Source organism: Scyliorhinus torazame, chromosome 25 (genome assembly GCF_047496885.1).
Source record: "Scyliorhinus torazame isolate Kashiwa2021f chromosome 25, sScyTor2.1, whole genome shotgun sequence".
In the NCBI taxonomy this organism is placed as follows: Eukaryota; Metazoa; Chordata; class Chondrichthyes; order Carcharhiniformes; family Scyliorhinidae; genus Scyliorhinus; species Scyliorhinus torazame.
This window is the reverse complement of record NC_092731.1, coordinates 34,849,833-34,863,026: the sequence shown is the minus strand read 5'-3', so window position 1 is coordinate 34,863,026 and position 13,194 is coordinate 34,849,833. Positions and strand designations below refer to the sequence as shown.

The window sequence follows — 13,194 nt, the reverse complement described above, 5'->3', positions numbered from 1 at the left end:
CACCGAGGCTATGCCGACCATGCCGCCTGTCTAACCTAAAACCACCTACACTTCCACAGTCCGTATCCCTCCAATCCCATCCTATTCCTGTATTTGTCCAGACGCCACTTAAACGTCAGGATACAAATCTGCTTCCACCGCCTACCCCGGCAGCGAGTTCCAGGCACCCGCTACCCTTTGTGTAAAAAAAACTTCTCTCGCACATCCCTCTAAACGTTGCCATCTCAAACTCCAACATTCCATATTTTTCTCTTCTCCTCCTCTGATAATGATCCAATTCTCTTTTGAAAGCTTTGATTGAGCCTGCCTCCACCGCACTCTCGGGCAGCGCTTTCCAGATCCTCACTGCGGGAAACCAATCCCTCAACTCCCTAGTACTTTTACATCCTTCCTAAAGTGTGGCTCCCAGACCTGGACACAGTACTGCAGTCAAGGCTGAACTAGTGTTTTGTACCAGTTTATCATAACCTCCTTGCTTTTGTAGCTCTAATGCTCCCCTTTATAAACCCTGCCACTTTCAGTCATTTGTGTACATAGATGCCCTCGGGTCCCGGACCCTCTATGCAAAATAAATTAAATGATAAACTCATTCACCCCTTTGACTCACTGTCTGCAGAATGACTGCTGCACTTGCAAGGTCTTTATAATGTTTCTAAGTCTTGTAGTGCACGATATAAAGTCTTTTTTTGTTGTGTGTTCTGCACCAGGACTGGAGGGAGCTGTGGATAGAAGATGCATTCTGGCGATTCCTTTTCTCTGTGTTGCTGCTTGTGATAATGTTCTTGTGGAGGCCGTCTGCAAATAACCAGAGGCAGGTTTTGTATTCTTTATTCAGCGTCCTGTCACTGACAGCAAGTAAAGCCACTGTAGTCCCAGATGACTGTCGGTTGCTTTCCCCTTTTGAACGTCGCTCCGCATCGCGAACCAGCTGTCCAGCCAACTGAGCAATGTTGGGTTAAATCACCACCAGTCATCTCTCCTCCCTCCAAAGGGGGGGGGATGCAGCCTATGGTCATCTGGGACCGTGTCAACTTCACCTTGACTTGCTATCTGAACTGATAATCTGATGAATGCACCCAGCCAAAGTGTTAAACTATCTTTTTCTATTGGTGCCTTGCCGGGTCACTTCCAGGGTGTGTAGAGGGGGTTTAACCAGAAGGCTACTGGGGATAAGGGAATTCAGTTATCTAGAGAAAAGGTTTCTCCTTAAGGAAGAGAAGGTTATGGGGGGGACTTAATGCAGGGCTGGATTAGCTCAGTGGGCTAGACAGCTGGTTTGTGACGCAGAACAAGGCCAGCAGCGCGGGTTCAATTCCCGTACTGGCTGAGAATTCTGCATTCTCCGTGTACCCGAACAGGCGCCGGAATGTGGCGACAAGGGGCTTTTCACAGTAACTTCATTGCAGTGTTAATGTGAGCCTACTTGTGACAATAAAAAAGATTATTATTATTAATGGAAGATTTTGCAATTCTGAGGGATCAAGATGAGAGTAAGTGGGTAGAAACTTTCCACTGGCTAAAGATCATATCTAGAGGAAAGTGATTTGAGGTAATTGGCAAAATAAAAATCAGGAATGGGCAGTGCAGGGAGCTGTGATTCCGAACGTATTGACTGAGCACAGTAAGAAGTCTTACAACACCAGGTTAAAGTCCAACAGGTTTGTTTCAAATCAGTAGCTTTTGGAGCGCTGCTCCTTCCTCAGGTGAATGAAGAGGTGGGTTCCAGAAACATATATACAGACAAAATCAAAGATGCAAGACGATACTTTGAATGCGAGTCTTTGCAGGTAATTAAGTCTTTATAGGTCCAGACGGAGCAACTGGAGAGAGGGGTAATCACAGGTTAAAGAGGTGTGAATTGTCTCAAGCCAGGACAGTCGGTAGGATTTTGCAAGCCCAGGCCAGATGGTGGGGGGGGGGGGGGTGTGTGTGAATGTAATACGACGTGAATCCAAGGTCCTGGTTGAAGCCGTACTCGTGTGTGGAACGTTTCTGCTCGGCGATTCTGCGTTGTCGCGCGCCCTGAAGGCCGCCTTGGAGAACGCCTGAAGTATTGGCTGAAGGAGAGGTGGAAGCAGGTGAATCGAGAACTTCGGAAAGGGGATTGGATAAACACCTTGAAAAGGAATCATTTACTGAACTACAAGGAAAGAGTGGGACTAATCTGCTTGCTCTGTAGTGAGCTGGTACAAGCATGGTGGGTCGGATGGGCATCTCATGGGCCTTCTGATTCTGTGCTCAAAGGAAGATGTGGTTTTCAGTTGTGTTGCCAAGGGGGGTTGCTGCATTCTGACTGTTCCGTCCCGTGTTAATCTGTAATGTAACTGCCGATGTTCCTGTGGGTTACAGGTATGTTTCTGTGGGTTACAGGTATGTTTCTGTGGGTTACAGGTATGTTTCTGTGGGTTACAGGTATGCTTATTCTCCATTGGTAGATGAAGTTGATAATGAAGAGGAAGAGGAACAGTTAATCAATGAGGCTTTTGGTGAGTTTGACTAATTAACATATCGTTACACATAAAGGGAAAAAAATTGTATTTGTTCAGCTTTCCTTCGTGGCCTTCCATCCCAAAGCAGCAACAACCATGAAGTCAATGAAACTGCATTCGGGTGCAGCAGGCGGTAAGGAAGGCAAATGGTATGTTGGCCTTCATAGCGAGAGAATTCGAGTACAGGAGCAGGGGATGTCTTGCAATTGGTGAGGCCACACCTGGAATAGTGCGTGCAGTTTTGGTCTCCTTATCTGAGGGAGGGTGTTCTTGCTCTCGAGGGAGTACAGCGAATGTTTACCAGGCTGATTCCCGGGATGGCAGGGCTGACTTATGAGGAGAGATTGAGTCGGTTAAGATTGTATTCACTGGAATTCGGAAGAGTAAGGGGGGATTTCATAGAAACCTATAAAATCCGAACAGGACTGGACAGGGTAGATGCAGGAAGGATGTTCCCGATGGTGGGGGTGTCCAGAACCAGGGGTTCTGAGGATACGGGGTGGACCATTTAGGACAGAGATGAGGAGAAATTTCTTCACCCAGAGAGTGGTGGGCCTGTGGAATTCATTACCACAGGAAGCAGTTGAGGCCAAAACATTGCATGTTGTCAAGAAGCAGTTAGATACAGCTCTTAGGGCGAAGGGGACCAAAGGATATGTGGGGGGGGGGGGGGCGGATTAGGCTGTTGAGTTGGATGATCAGCCATGATAATGAATGGCGGAGGAGGCTCGAAGGGCCGAATGGCCTCCTATTTTCTATATTTCCAAGTGCGATTTGTTTTGTACGGTTGGGAATCTTGAGGTTGTGAAAGACACTAAAGCCAGGGTCTGTCTGCCTGTTTAATTCTGAGATGTGATAGAATCTGCCACAATTCCTCTCTGTGGCAAAGCTTCCCCTATTCGTTACGACCTCTTACAGCTGCCCTCTAGTTGTTGCTCTTATCGCAGAACCCAGAGACCCAGGACATGGATTTTCTCATTTAAGAAAAAAAAAGTTTATTTCTTATCTCACCATTGTTGTCCCCGTATGGCATGATGGGAAGAAATGTCACATCCACTTTGTATCTTTGACCCTGGAAGGTCACTTTAATGCCCTATGTTGTAACGACGTTCCTGTCGTGGTCACCAAGGAGCAGTGAGGACTGGTTACCAGACAGTACGCCAGTCAAGATCAATGGATTATCTGGTCATTATTCCATTGCTCTTGCTGTGTACCTTGCAACAGCGGTATCACTTGAAGGGCTGAGTCTTCAGAAGCTGCTGTGTCCCTGCAGGACTCCCAACTTTCAATCCGTGTTTCTGTGGGCTAATCACAGTGCCGATCATGTTGCCCTGAATCGCGGCCTTGCTGCTCATGTTACTGCTAACTCACGGGTATGCTCACGATCACATTCTGATCGGCAATCAACGCTGGCCTAGCCAGCGACGGTGAAATCAATAATAGAGGCTACCTGCATGTTTGAGCTGGCTGGGCAATGACTAACTGGATTACCCAAACCTGGCAGCATTTTTAAAATTCAAGCTATTCGGTGCTGCTTTTGATGTTTACTACTTCAATCCTCTGGTGCCATTGATGTTTGTCACCTCTTCTGTCTCCTACAGAGGGAATGAAGATAAGAACCATAAAGTCAGAGTCTAATGGCACACTCAAACCCAACAGAATGGTGAGTGAGCTTTCCGTATTGCCATGCTGATCACTAGTAGTAAAAACTTCTGCTTTGCATTTGTCGCATTGCGTTAGTGACGTAAACAAAGTGGTTAGCCTGTGTGGAGTCTGCACGTTCTCCCCGTGCCTGCGTGGGTTTCCTCCGGGTGCTCCGGTTTCGTCTCACAGTCCAAAGACGTGCAGGTTAGGTAATTTGGACTTTCTGAATTCTCCCTCTGTGTACCCGAACAGGCGCCGGAATGTGGCGACTAGGGGCTTTTCACAGTAACTTCATTGCCGTGTTAATGTAAGCCTACTTGTGATACTAATAAAGATTATTATTAACAAATCTGTTTGGCTGGGGCCCCTTGTTCCTCGAAAAGACCGCACGCTCGTGGAACTGTCATGGGTCTTTGTTCTACTCTGTGAAGTCCACCACACTCCAAACTGTGTGGGGCGTCTGGGCGTTCTCCGCTGGACTAGTAATCCAGGCTAGTAATCTGGGGTCCCAGGTTCAAATCCCACCCCGGTAGGTGGTGGAATTTAAATTTAATAACGAAGAAATTTGGAATTAGGTGCTGGTTAGCACGGTGGGCTAAACAGCTGGCTTGTAATGCAGAACAAGGCCAGCAGCATGGGTTCAATTCCCATACCAGCCTCCCCGAACAGGCGCTGGAATGTGGTGACTGGGAGCTTTTCACAGTAACTTCATTGAAGCCTACTTGTGACAATAAGTGATTGTTATTGTATTATAATTAGAAGTCTATTGTTGGCCATCGTCATTGATCGTTCTAAAAACCCCATCTGGATCACTAATGTCCTTTGGGGAAGGAAATCTGCTGTGCTCACCTGGTCTGGCCTACACATGGCTCCAGAACCACAGAAATGTGCTTTACTCTTAACTCAAGGGCAGTTGGGGTGGACAATAAATGCTGGCACAGCCTGCGACCCGTAAAATTTATTAAGGAAAGAAATCTGAGGATAAATGTATAAAAGATGGAAAATAGGCACCCGGTCAAGCTCCAATTAAAAGCGAGAGAAACCTAGCATTGGATTAACAAGGCCAGAGTGGTCTCCTGGGCTACCAAACGGAGCAGAATATCCTGAGGTTTTACCTGTCGTGGAAGTTTGCACGGTTTTGAATGGGTTGTGAGCCGTGTATATATCAAATATTCCGGATTGTGTAGAACATGCCGACTCGGCCAAAGGAATTTATCCTGGCCGTTTGGGAACTTGACATAAAAGCTGCCGGTGTGAGTGAAATGTATTTTCGGTGTAAATTATTGGGGGCCGGTTTAGCTCAACTTGGTTCGTGATGAGGAGCGAGGCCAGCAGCGCGGGTTCAATTCCCCGTACCGCCTGAGGCGTGGTGACCCTCGGGTTAAATCACCACCAGTCAGCTCCCCCCCCACAAAAGGGGAAAGCAGCCTATGGTCGTCTGGGACTGGGGCAACTTTACTTTCACCGTCATTGTTGACCTCTTTCGGAACTCGCAATAAACCTGGCCTTGTCTCTCTCATCATGAGGTTTGTCATTCTGATAACTTGCGTTCAGTAAAAACAAATTGGCCTTGAAACTTACTCTCGTGTTTAAAATGAAATCTCTTGCTTCATTTATTTATTTATTTAAATTTAGAGTACCCAATTTTTTTCCAATTAAGGGGCAATTTAGCGTGGCCAATCCATCTACCCTGCATGTCTTTGGGTTGTGGGGATGAGACCCCCACCGACACGGGGAGAATGAGCTGCTTTTTTATTCTTTTGTGGGATGTAGGCATTGTTGGCGAGGCCAGTGTTTGTTGCCCATCCCTAATTACCGTTAAGGGGGGTGCTGCGACCCCTGAACCGCTGTACAGTGCAGAACCGATCCAGAATGGACACCCAAGGTGGAAATTTCAGCCCACAGGTTGACTGGCACAGGAAATGCAGTGTTAAAGAGTCAAAGAGCCATACAGCACAGAAACGGCCCTTCGGCCCATCGAGTCTGCGCTGGTCAGAAACAACCACCTAACTATTCTAATCCCGTTTCCCAGCCCTTCGCCCAGAGCCGTGTCTGCCCTGGGATCGCAAGCGCAAATATAAATACTTCTTAAATGTTATGAGGGTCTCTGCCTCCACCACCCTTTCAGGCAGCGAGTTCCAAACTCCCACCAGCCTTTGGGTGAAAAGGCTTTTCCTCACATCCCCATTAAACCTGCCCCTTACCTCAAATCTCTGCCCCCTGGTCACTGATCTCTTGGGCGGTCGAAGAAATTTAGGGGCGGTTTGTTCTGGATCGAACCATGCTGTACTCTTCCTCGTGTGCCTGGTGTTGGACACTTCAATTATTTCCAGCTCTAACACCCTCACAAAAATAAGTCTCTCGATATCGGTAGCGCCTTAAAAAAAATTTTTTTTAATGCTTTCTCTTAAATATTTTCCTCGCACTCGCATCTGCTGTGCACTGGGAAATGGAGATGATCAAGGCATGAGCTGTAATGTGAATGTGTGCTTGATACAGGATGAAGATCTGAAGTGGGTTGAAGAGAACATCCCATCCTCACTAACCGATGTGTAAGTCACTTGGAACTAAAATGGAAGGCTGTCTCCCTGAACCCCTCTCTCCAATAGAACTGCGTTTCGGAATCGGACAATCTCGGAGGTTTATCTTGCGTTTCCCTACCTGGGTAGTTTTGTTAAATAGAGACATTATTGCAGGCTGTACCTCGGTGGCTGTAAGTCTCTCTGAATCAGGAGGTTACGATTTAAAATCCTATTCCAAAGATTCAAGTACCCAATTTTTTTTTTTTTCCAATTAAGGGGCAATTTAGCGTGGCCAGTCCACCTTACCCTGCACATCTTTTGGGTTGTGGAGGTGAGACCCACGCAGACACGGGGAGAATGTGCAGGCTGCACATGGACAGGGGGCCAGGATCGAACCCGAATCCTCGGTGCCGTGAGGCAGCAGTGCTAACCATTACTCCACCGTGCCACCCCCCTCGTGATCGACTCCGGTGTCAGTACTGAGGGAGAGCTGCATTGTCAGCAGTGCCGAAAGAGAAAATGCTGGAAAATCTCAGCTGGCCTGGCAGCATCTGTAGGGAGAGAAAAGAGCTGTCGTTTCGAGTCCGATGACTCTTCGTCAAAGCTAAAAGGCAGAGAAAGTGGGAAATCTTTACACTGTGGAGTGAGAATGGAAGAAGAGTCGCAGCCACAGAAACCCAGGGAAACCGGGTGCTAACGGCCACAGAAACCAAGGGGAAAGAGCTGTGGCCATTAGCACCCCTGGGTTTCTGTGGCTATGACTCGTCTTTCATGTGAAAAACATTATTTAAATGTTCATTCTTTTCTCGAACGTTATCCAGTCCGTCGGTACACATTAGGTCGCATCCTGGTTCTGTCCTACTCCGCCCCCTATTGGTTATTATTAAGTAAAAGATTAATTGATTTTTTTTTTTTTTTGTTTCGTAATCCTGCATCTTAATTTCTGAATCTGTTCATTATTTTCCAGTGCGTTGCCCACCCTACTGGATTCAGATGAGGTAAAATATAAACTCTGTGACTTGTCTCCTTTAACTGTTCCATTTTGAACTTTCTACCAGTGCCTTGCTGTGTGTAGGGTGCCCCAAGTGGCCTGGATGCTGAAGGCAAAGTGTGACTGGGCCCGACAGACTCGCAGCGTTCCCACGTCTCAGCCAGGTTGACCCATTCAGACTGTTTGGAGGGCGGGCCAGTGGATAACTACTAGGAATCACTGATGCTCCTGGAGGGAAGTGTAGCATTTGAGCCCCTCTGGTGGGAGCAGAATTGGGCTCTGATGTCGTGCTCCGGAGCAATTGGCCCATCCATCCCTCTACGGCCTTTCGCCTCAAATTGCACTGAACAATTTCGCCTTAAATTTTGGCCAGGGATTTAGTTAATGTTTTCGGCCGGGTTGGGTGTGGTAGGGGGAAAAGAATCATTTCAATATGCAGAGCATGTCCAAAGGTGTGCAGGCTGGGTGGATTAGCCACGATAAATTTCCCTGTGGTGTCCAACGGTTAGATAGGGTTACAGGGATAGGGCGGGGGAATGGACCTAGGTAGGGTGCTCTTTCAGAGGGTCGGTGCAGACCCGATGGGCTGAATGGCCTCTTCCTGCATTGTAGGAATTCTGTGGAAAACACAAGGCAGCAGAGTTTAAGCGTTGGCGCGGTTGGCAATCTGTGCAAATTGCAACAATTTTGAGGGCCATTTATTTTGAGTTTGTTTGAACCCAGCCTGCATGTTGCTGAATGTAAACTCTGCCAGGAACCAGTGCAATTGGGCAACATTTAAAAACGCTATTTCCTGCTTTAAAAGAAAATCCTCGATGCATTTGAGAGTTGGTAACTCTGTGCAGTTTGATAAAATCGGTCCGTCGCAGACCATTTAATCTGTCTCAGTCCCGTACTCAGGGAATGACCCGATTTCAAATGATTGATTGAAAATCATTTTTTAAAAATAAAAAATATGCAGAACCATTTGTTACGTTTGAGAAAAGTAATCTGGTTTTTAACAAACTAGAAAATTACAGTTCAAAGCTTTGCTCCTGTTCGTATCGTTGCTCTCACAGTGCCCAGCGATTCCCGGGAGGTCTGTAAACAGCTACAATTAGTGCCACACTCCAGTGCCGATCCACTCGATCTCTGGCCTTGCCCAGGTTTTTGGGTGGGGTCGCAGAGCAGGAAAAGATGCAGGAACTTTAGTTACGCTGAACATAATTTGTGCTTAAAACTCTGTTGTTGGGTTGCACCCATTTCCGACAAGTTGCTTCACGGAGATGAGCGTAGATGAGGGGGAAAACTTTGCCGAGGCTGCATTCTCATTTCTCATTTAAAGTTTCTTTTGCCCCCTCGCAGGAAATAATGACGACCAGGTTTGAAATCTCCAAAATGGAATGATCGGTTGGACGTATGTTACAGGCAAAACTTCAGGAAGCCAAATCTTCTACTGTAGCCAAATTGACCTTTGGAACTTTTTTTTTTTAAGTTGAAAAGAAAATGAAGGAACGTGTGAAATGTTCTTTGTGGCGTGACACTTTTTTTTTTTTGAAATGGCATAAAAGCAATCATATGTCATTTTGGATACCTTCAGCCGATCGCTTTGTTGAAACTTTTTTCTTTGAAAACCGCCTTTTTTCACTCCGTTCGCCTCGAGGCGGTGGAATTCTGTTTGAATCCTGTGAAGTGCCGGTGGAGGAAGAGATGTGTTGGGTATTGCGGAGAGGGCTGAGCAAATTGTGATGTAGGTCAAGCCTACCCAGGGCACTGTACAATGTGGCACGCGTGTGTAGGTTGTTGGGCTGAATATTTATATAGTATATGGTACGTCCATGCTTGTCTACACGCCAACATCTTTCTCTCATGTTTTAAGACAAATAGTTTATTTTTTTTAAAAATGGAAGAAAGCCAATTATTTTCAGCAATATTCAGCGTACCAAAAATAATAATTGCAGGATGTCTGTATCCTCTTACCGTGGCAATCGTGCATCCTGTTTTCAAACCTTCATCGTTTAACCATTGGTAGCCCCTCAACGTCACCTGAAACTTTAGGAGCGCTTTAGTCTGCGTTTTCGCCCGAGCTTCACCCCGAGCCGGTGTTTACTTAGCGGTTATCGAAGTGGTGGCCTTGACGGGCACAATCCGCACGCTGTGACATCCTGCCCATCATCTGAGCAATGTTGGGCGAGACTTACCCGTAGGTAAGAGCATTTCCCCCGATGCCCTGGCCATTATTGATCGAACAACGTCGTTATCGCGTTTGTGGGAGTTTTTATGTCCGTGAGTTCTATAGAAATCCCACAGTGTGCAGGAGGAGGCCGTTCAGCCCCTCTAGTCGGCACCAACCCTCTGAAAGAGCACCCTACCTAGGCCCACTCCTCCCCCCTCCCCCCCCCCCCCCCCCCCCAACCTAACTTTCACATCTTTGGATAATGGGAGGAAGGAAACCCACGCGGACACGGGAGAACATCATTCTCTCTCTCCTCTCTCTCTCTCTCTCTTCCCTCCCCTCCCCCCAGAAAGACTGCTAGTTGATAGATAAAAAGAATTTTCCATTGTTTTAAAAATTCTTCCTGATCTGGGATGGGTGGGGAGGGTTGCATCCATGGTACGCGGCAGTAACCCCCGTGACCCTTGCAGACAAATGTTCCCGTTTAGTGTTACTTCAGGTGATTTTTGGCTTCACATCTGAAGATTTTAGCCTGAATAGTACAAAAGGAAGCAGGTAACAGATCATTTTTTTATTCTGCCCCCCCCCCCCCCACACACACCCCCCCCACACACACACACCCTTCCGCTCCCCACTCTATAGTGATTAGCTCATGTTATTTGTGGAGAATCCTAGAAGGCAGGTAAGGCGCTTTCTCCCAAACCGTCCCTGGAACCCTGGGTGATTTGTACTTCGACTTTATCTTCCTTTCTCTCCCCAGTTCTCCTGTCCTGTCACTCTTCATTGAGGTGCTGTTCAAATTCCTACGGCCGGTCACTAGCCAGTGATCTGTTTGAGGGCATGGGTGTGCACACTGGGCTTGACCGTGATGCCCATCCTGGTGAAATAGCCAGGCTCACCCGTGGAGGACAGCCAAGGCCAATACATTTTAAATTTACTTTTAGAAATATTCCAAGAGAATTGCATATCCCTTATCCATTTTAATTTCCGACTGTTTTTAAATTGGGGTTTGCCAATTTAACTTCTCCACAAAAAACTGAACCTCAACCCTTGTCAAGGAAAGGTCAGTGTTGTGCCGTTTACAAACAGCTTTCAATTGTACAAAATCAGTTTTTAAATCTCCCATGAGTTTAAACAAGCTGCAGTTTGTCCAGCACCAGTCATGAGGGGAATAGTTTCAGGCTTCTGATGCCTATTCTGTGTATCGCCCTTCTTGAAGCTTGAGTTCTCGAGTGTGTCCCTTATAGGGACCTGTACCACGTCTTGTATTGACTTAGTTTCACTGCGTTTCATTCCAAACCTAGTTTGAGTTGTAGTTCATCCTTCAGAAGTTCAAAGACCAGTGGCTGGTGCTTCCGATTGCCAGGCGAGCATTTAGTGGCAGTGGGGGAAAAGCCAAGACCATGTCCCCACAATCTGAATGCTGCTTCTGCCCAAATTTAAAAAGTGTGAATTCCAAAGCACTGTTGCCCAATATGGGCCTGAGCCGGTTCATGATTGGTCAAAGTAGTACACGCCGTCATCTCCAAAAACATGGCATATGTCAACTTGCTGCAAAGTGTTCCCCGTCGGATGAACGCTGTATTCTACACTGAAAGTGTGCTTTAAGCAGATTTGTGTTTCTTTGAGGAATCAATAAATCACATCTAGTAAAATGGCGTCTTGTTTCTCGAAATGACAATTTGTGGCTGTAGTCGGCACTGCTACCCCAGGCACATTTTGGTGTTCTGCGCACATTTCCTGCGTCTGCCCGCACTTGACCAAATTCTGCTGTTCTGGGCAGAAGTAATTCAATGTTGTTGCACGAGAAGTTAACTTTCTGCAAAATAATCCGTTTAGAAGGTAGCTTTCCAGCCAGGTTTTCATAGGTTGGGATGCAGCATGGGTCTGGAGTAGTTGGAGATCACATTTCACGCTATCACAAAGTGAGTGCTTGCGTGCGGGGGAGACGGGTGGTGTGCTGGTAATGCCGCTGGAGTAATAATCCAGAGGCCCAGCCCAATGTCCTGGGGACACCGGTTCAGCTGGTGGTGTTTGCAGCAACTCGGTTCAAGAGCAATTCAGGATGTTGCCCGAGTCAATGATTCCAGCTCACATAGAAGAATGAAAGAAAAGCAGCTTCTCTGGGTTGTAGTGCACTCTTGCTGTTGAAGGTGTCCACGTTGGAACAATGTACCCAGTTTTCAGATCCTTTGAAAAACCCATCCTAGAATTTAATGTCCAACCAGAGGGAATGTCGTTCTGTGGCATATTGGAAATATAAACTTGTATTATTGTCATTCTGGGGGGCTACCACACAATTACAGAACTGGTGACATAGCCATGTTGGTCCTTGAACTTCTCAACGACCCATCAGAAGCCAAAACACTCATCCTCGCACTCTCCCAATTTCCCTCCTCGCTCTCTCCCCGGTTTCCCCCCTCGTGCTCTCTCCCCGGTTTCCCCCCTCGTGCTCTCTCCCCGGTTTCCCCCCTCGTGCTCTCTCCCCGGTTTCCCCCCTCGTGCTCTCTCCCCGGTTTGCCCCCTCGTGCTCTCTCCCCGGTTTGCCCCCTCGTGCTCTCTCCCCGGTTTGCCCCCTCGTGCTCTCTCCCCGGTTTGCCCCCTCGTGCTCTCTCCCCGGTTTGCCCCCTCGTGCTCTCTCCCCGGTTTGCCCCCCTCGTGCTCTCTCCCCGGTTTGCCCCCCTCGTGCTCTCTCCCCGGTTTGCCCCCCTCGTGCTCTCTCCCCGGTTTGCCCCCCTCGTGCTCTCTCCCCGGTTTCCCCCCTCGTGCTCTCTCCCCGGTTTCCCCCCTCGTGCTCTCTCCCCGGTTTCCCCCCTCGTGCTCTCTCCCCGGTTTGCCCCCTCGTGCTCTCTCCCCGGTTTGCCCCCTCGTGCTCTCTCCCCGGTTTCCCCCCTCGTGCTCTCTCCCCGGTTTCCCCCCTCGTGCTCTCTCCCCGGTTTCCCCCCTCGTGCTCTCTCCCCGGTTTCCCCCCTCGTGCTCTCTCCCCGGTTTCCCCCCTCGTGCTCTCTCCCCGGTTTGCCCCCCTCGTGCTCTCTCCCCGGTTTGCCCCCTCGTGCTCTCTCCCCGGTTTGCCCCCTCGTGCTCTCTCCCCGGTTTGCCCCCTCGTGCTCTCTCCCCGGTTTGCCCCCTCGTGCTCTCTCCCCGGTTTGCCCCCTCGTGCTCTCTCCCCGGTTTGCCCCCTCGTGCTCTCTCCCCGGTTTGCCCCCTCGTGCTCTCTCCCCGGTTTGCCCCCTCGTGCTCTCTCCCCGGTTTGCCCCTCAGTGTGCTCCTAGGCAGTGCATTCCTGACTCTGAATTAAGACTTGGGGAATGAGCTACATTGCCCATGTTATCCCAATTATCCGGCAGTGTTAAATTTTCTTGGAACAGATCTGAAATCAAACAGGCTTCAATT

The 13,194-nt window shown here is 48.3% G+C and overlaps 1 protein-coding gene across 4 annotated transcripts in view; it reads left to right on the top strand.

The window, feature by feature from the left end:
* Window positions 1-11,456, top strand: part of LOC140402478 (transmembrane protein 87B) — a 45,162-nt gene extending 33,706 nt beyond the window's left edge. For 3 of the 4 annotated variants that reach the window (XM_072490296.1, XM_072490297.1, XM_072490294.1), the window contains 6 exons: window positions 708-811; window positions 2,413-2,486; window positions 4,091-4,152; window positions 6,633-6,685; window positions 7,623-7,653; window positions 8,991-11,456. In XM_072490296.1, coding sequence (XP_072346397.1) covers window positions 708-811; window positions 2,413-2,486; window positions 4,091-4,152; window positions 6,633-6,685; window positions 7,623-7,653; window positions 8,991-9,032 — 366 coding nt within the window. In that variant the 3' untranslated portion in view covers window positions 9,033-11,456. The remainder of the gene's footprint in view (window positions 1-707; window positions 812-2,412; window positions 2,487-4,090; window positions 4,153-6,632; window positions 6,686-7,622; window positions 7,654-8,990) is intronic. The other variant, XM_072490298.1, reaches the window with a different exon arrangement.
* The last annotated feature ends 1,738 nt before the right edge of the window (window positions 11,457-13,194 follow it).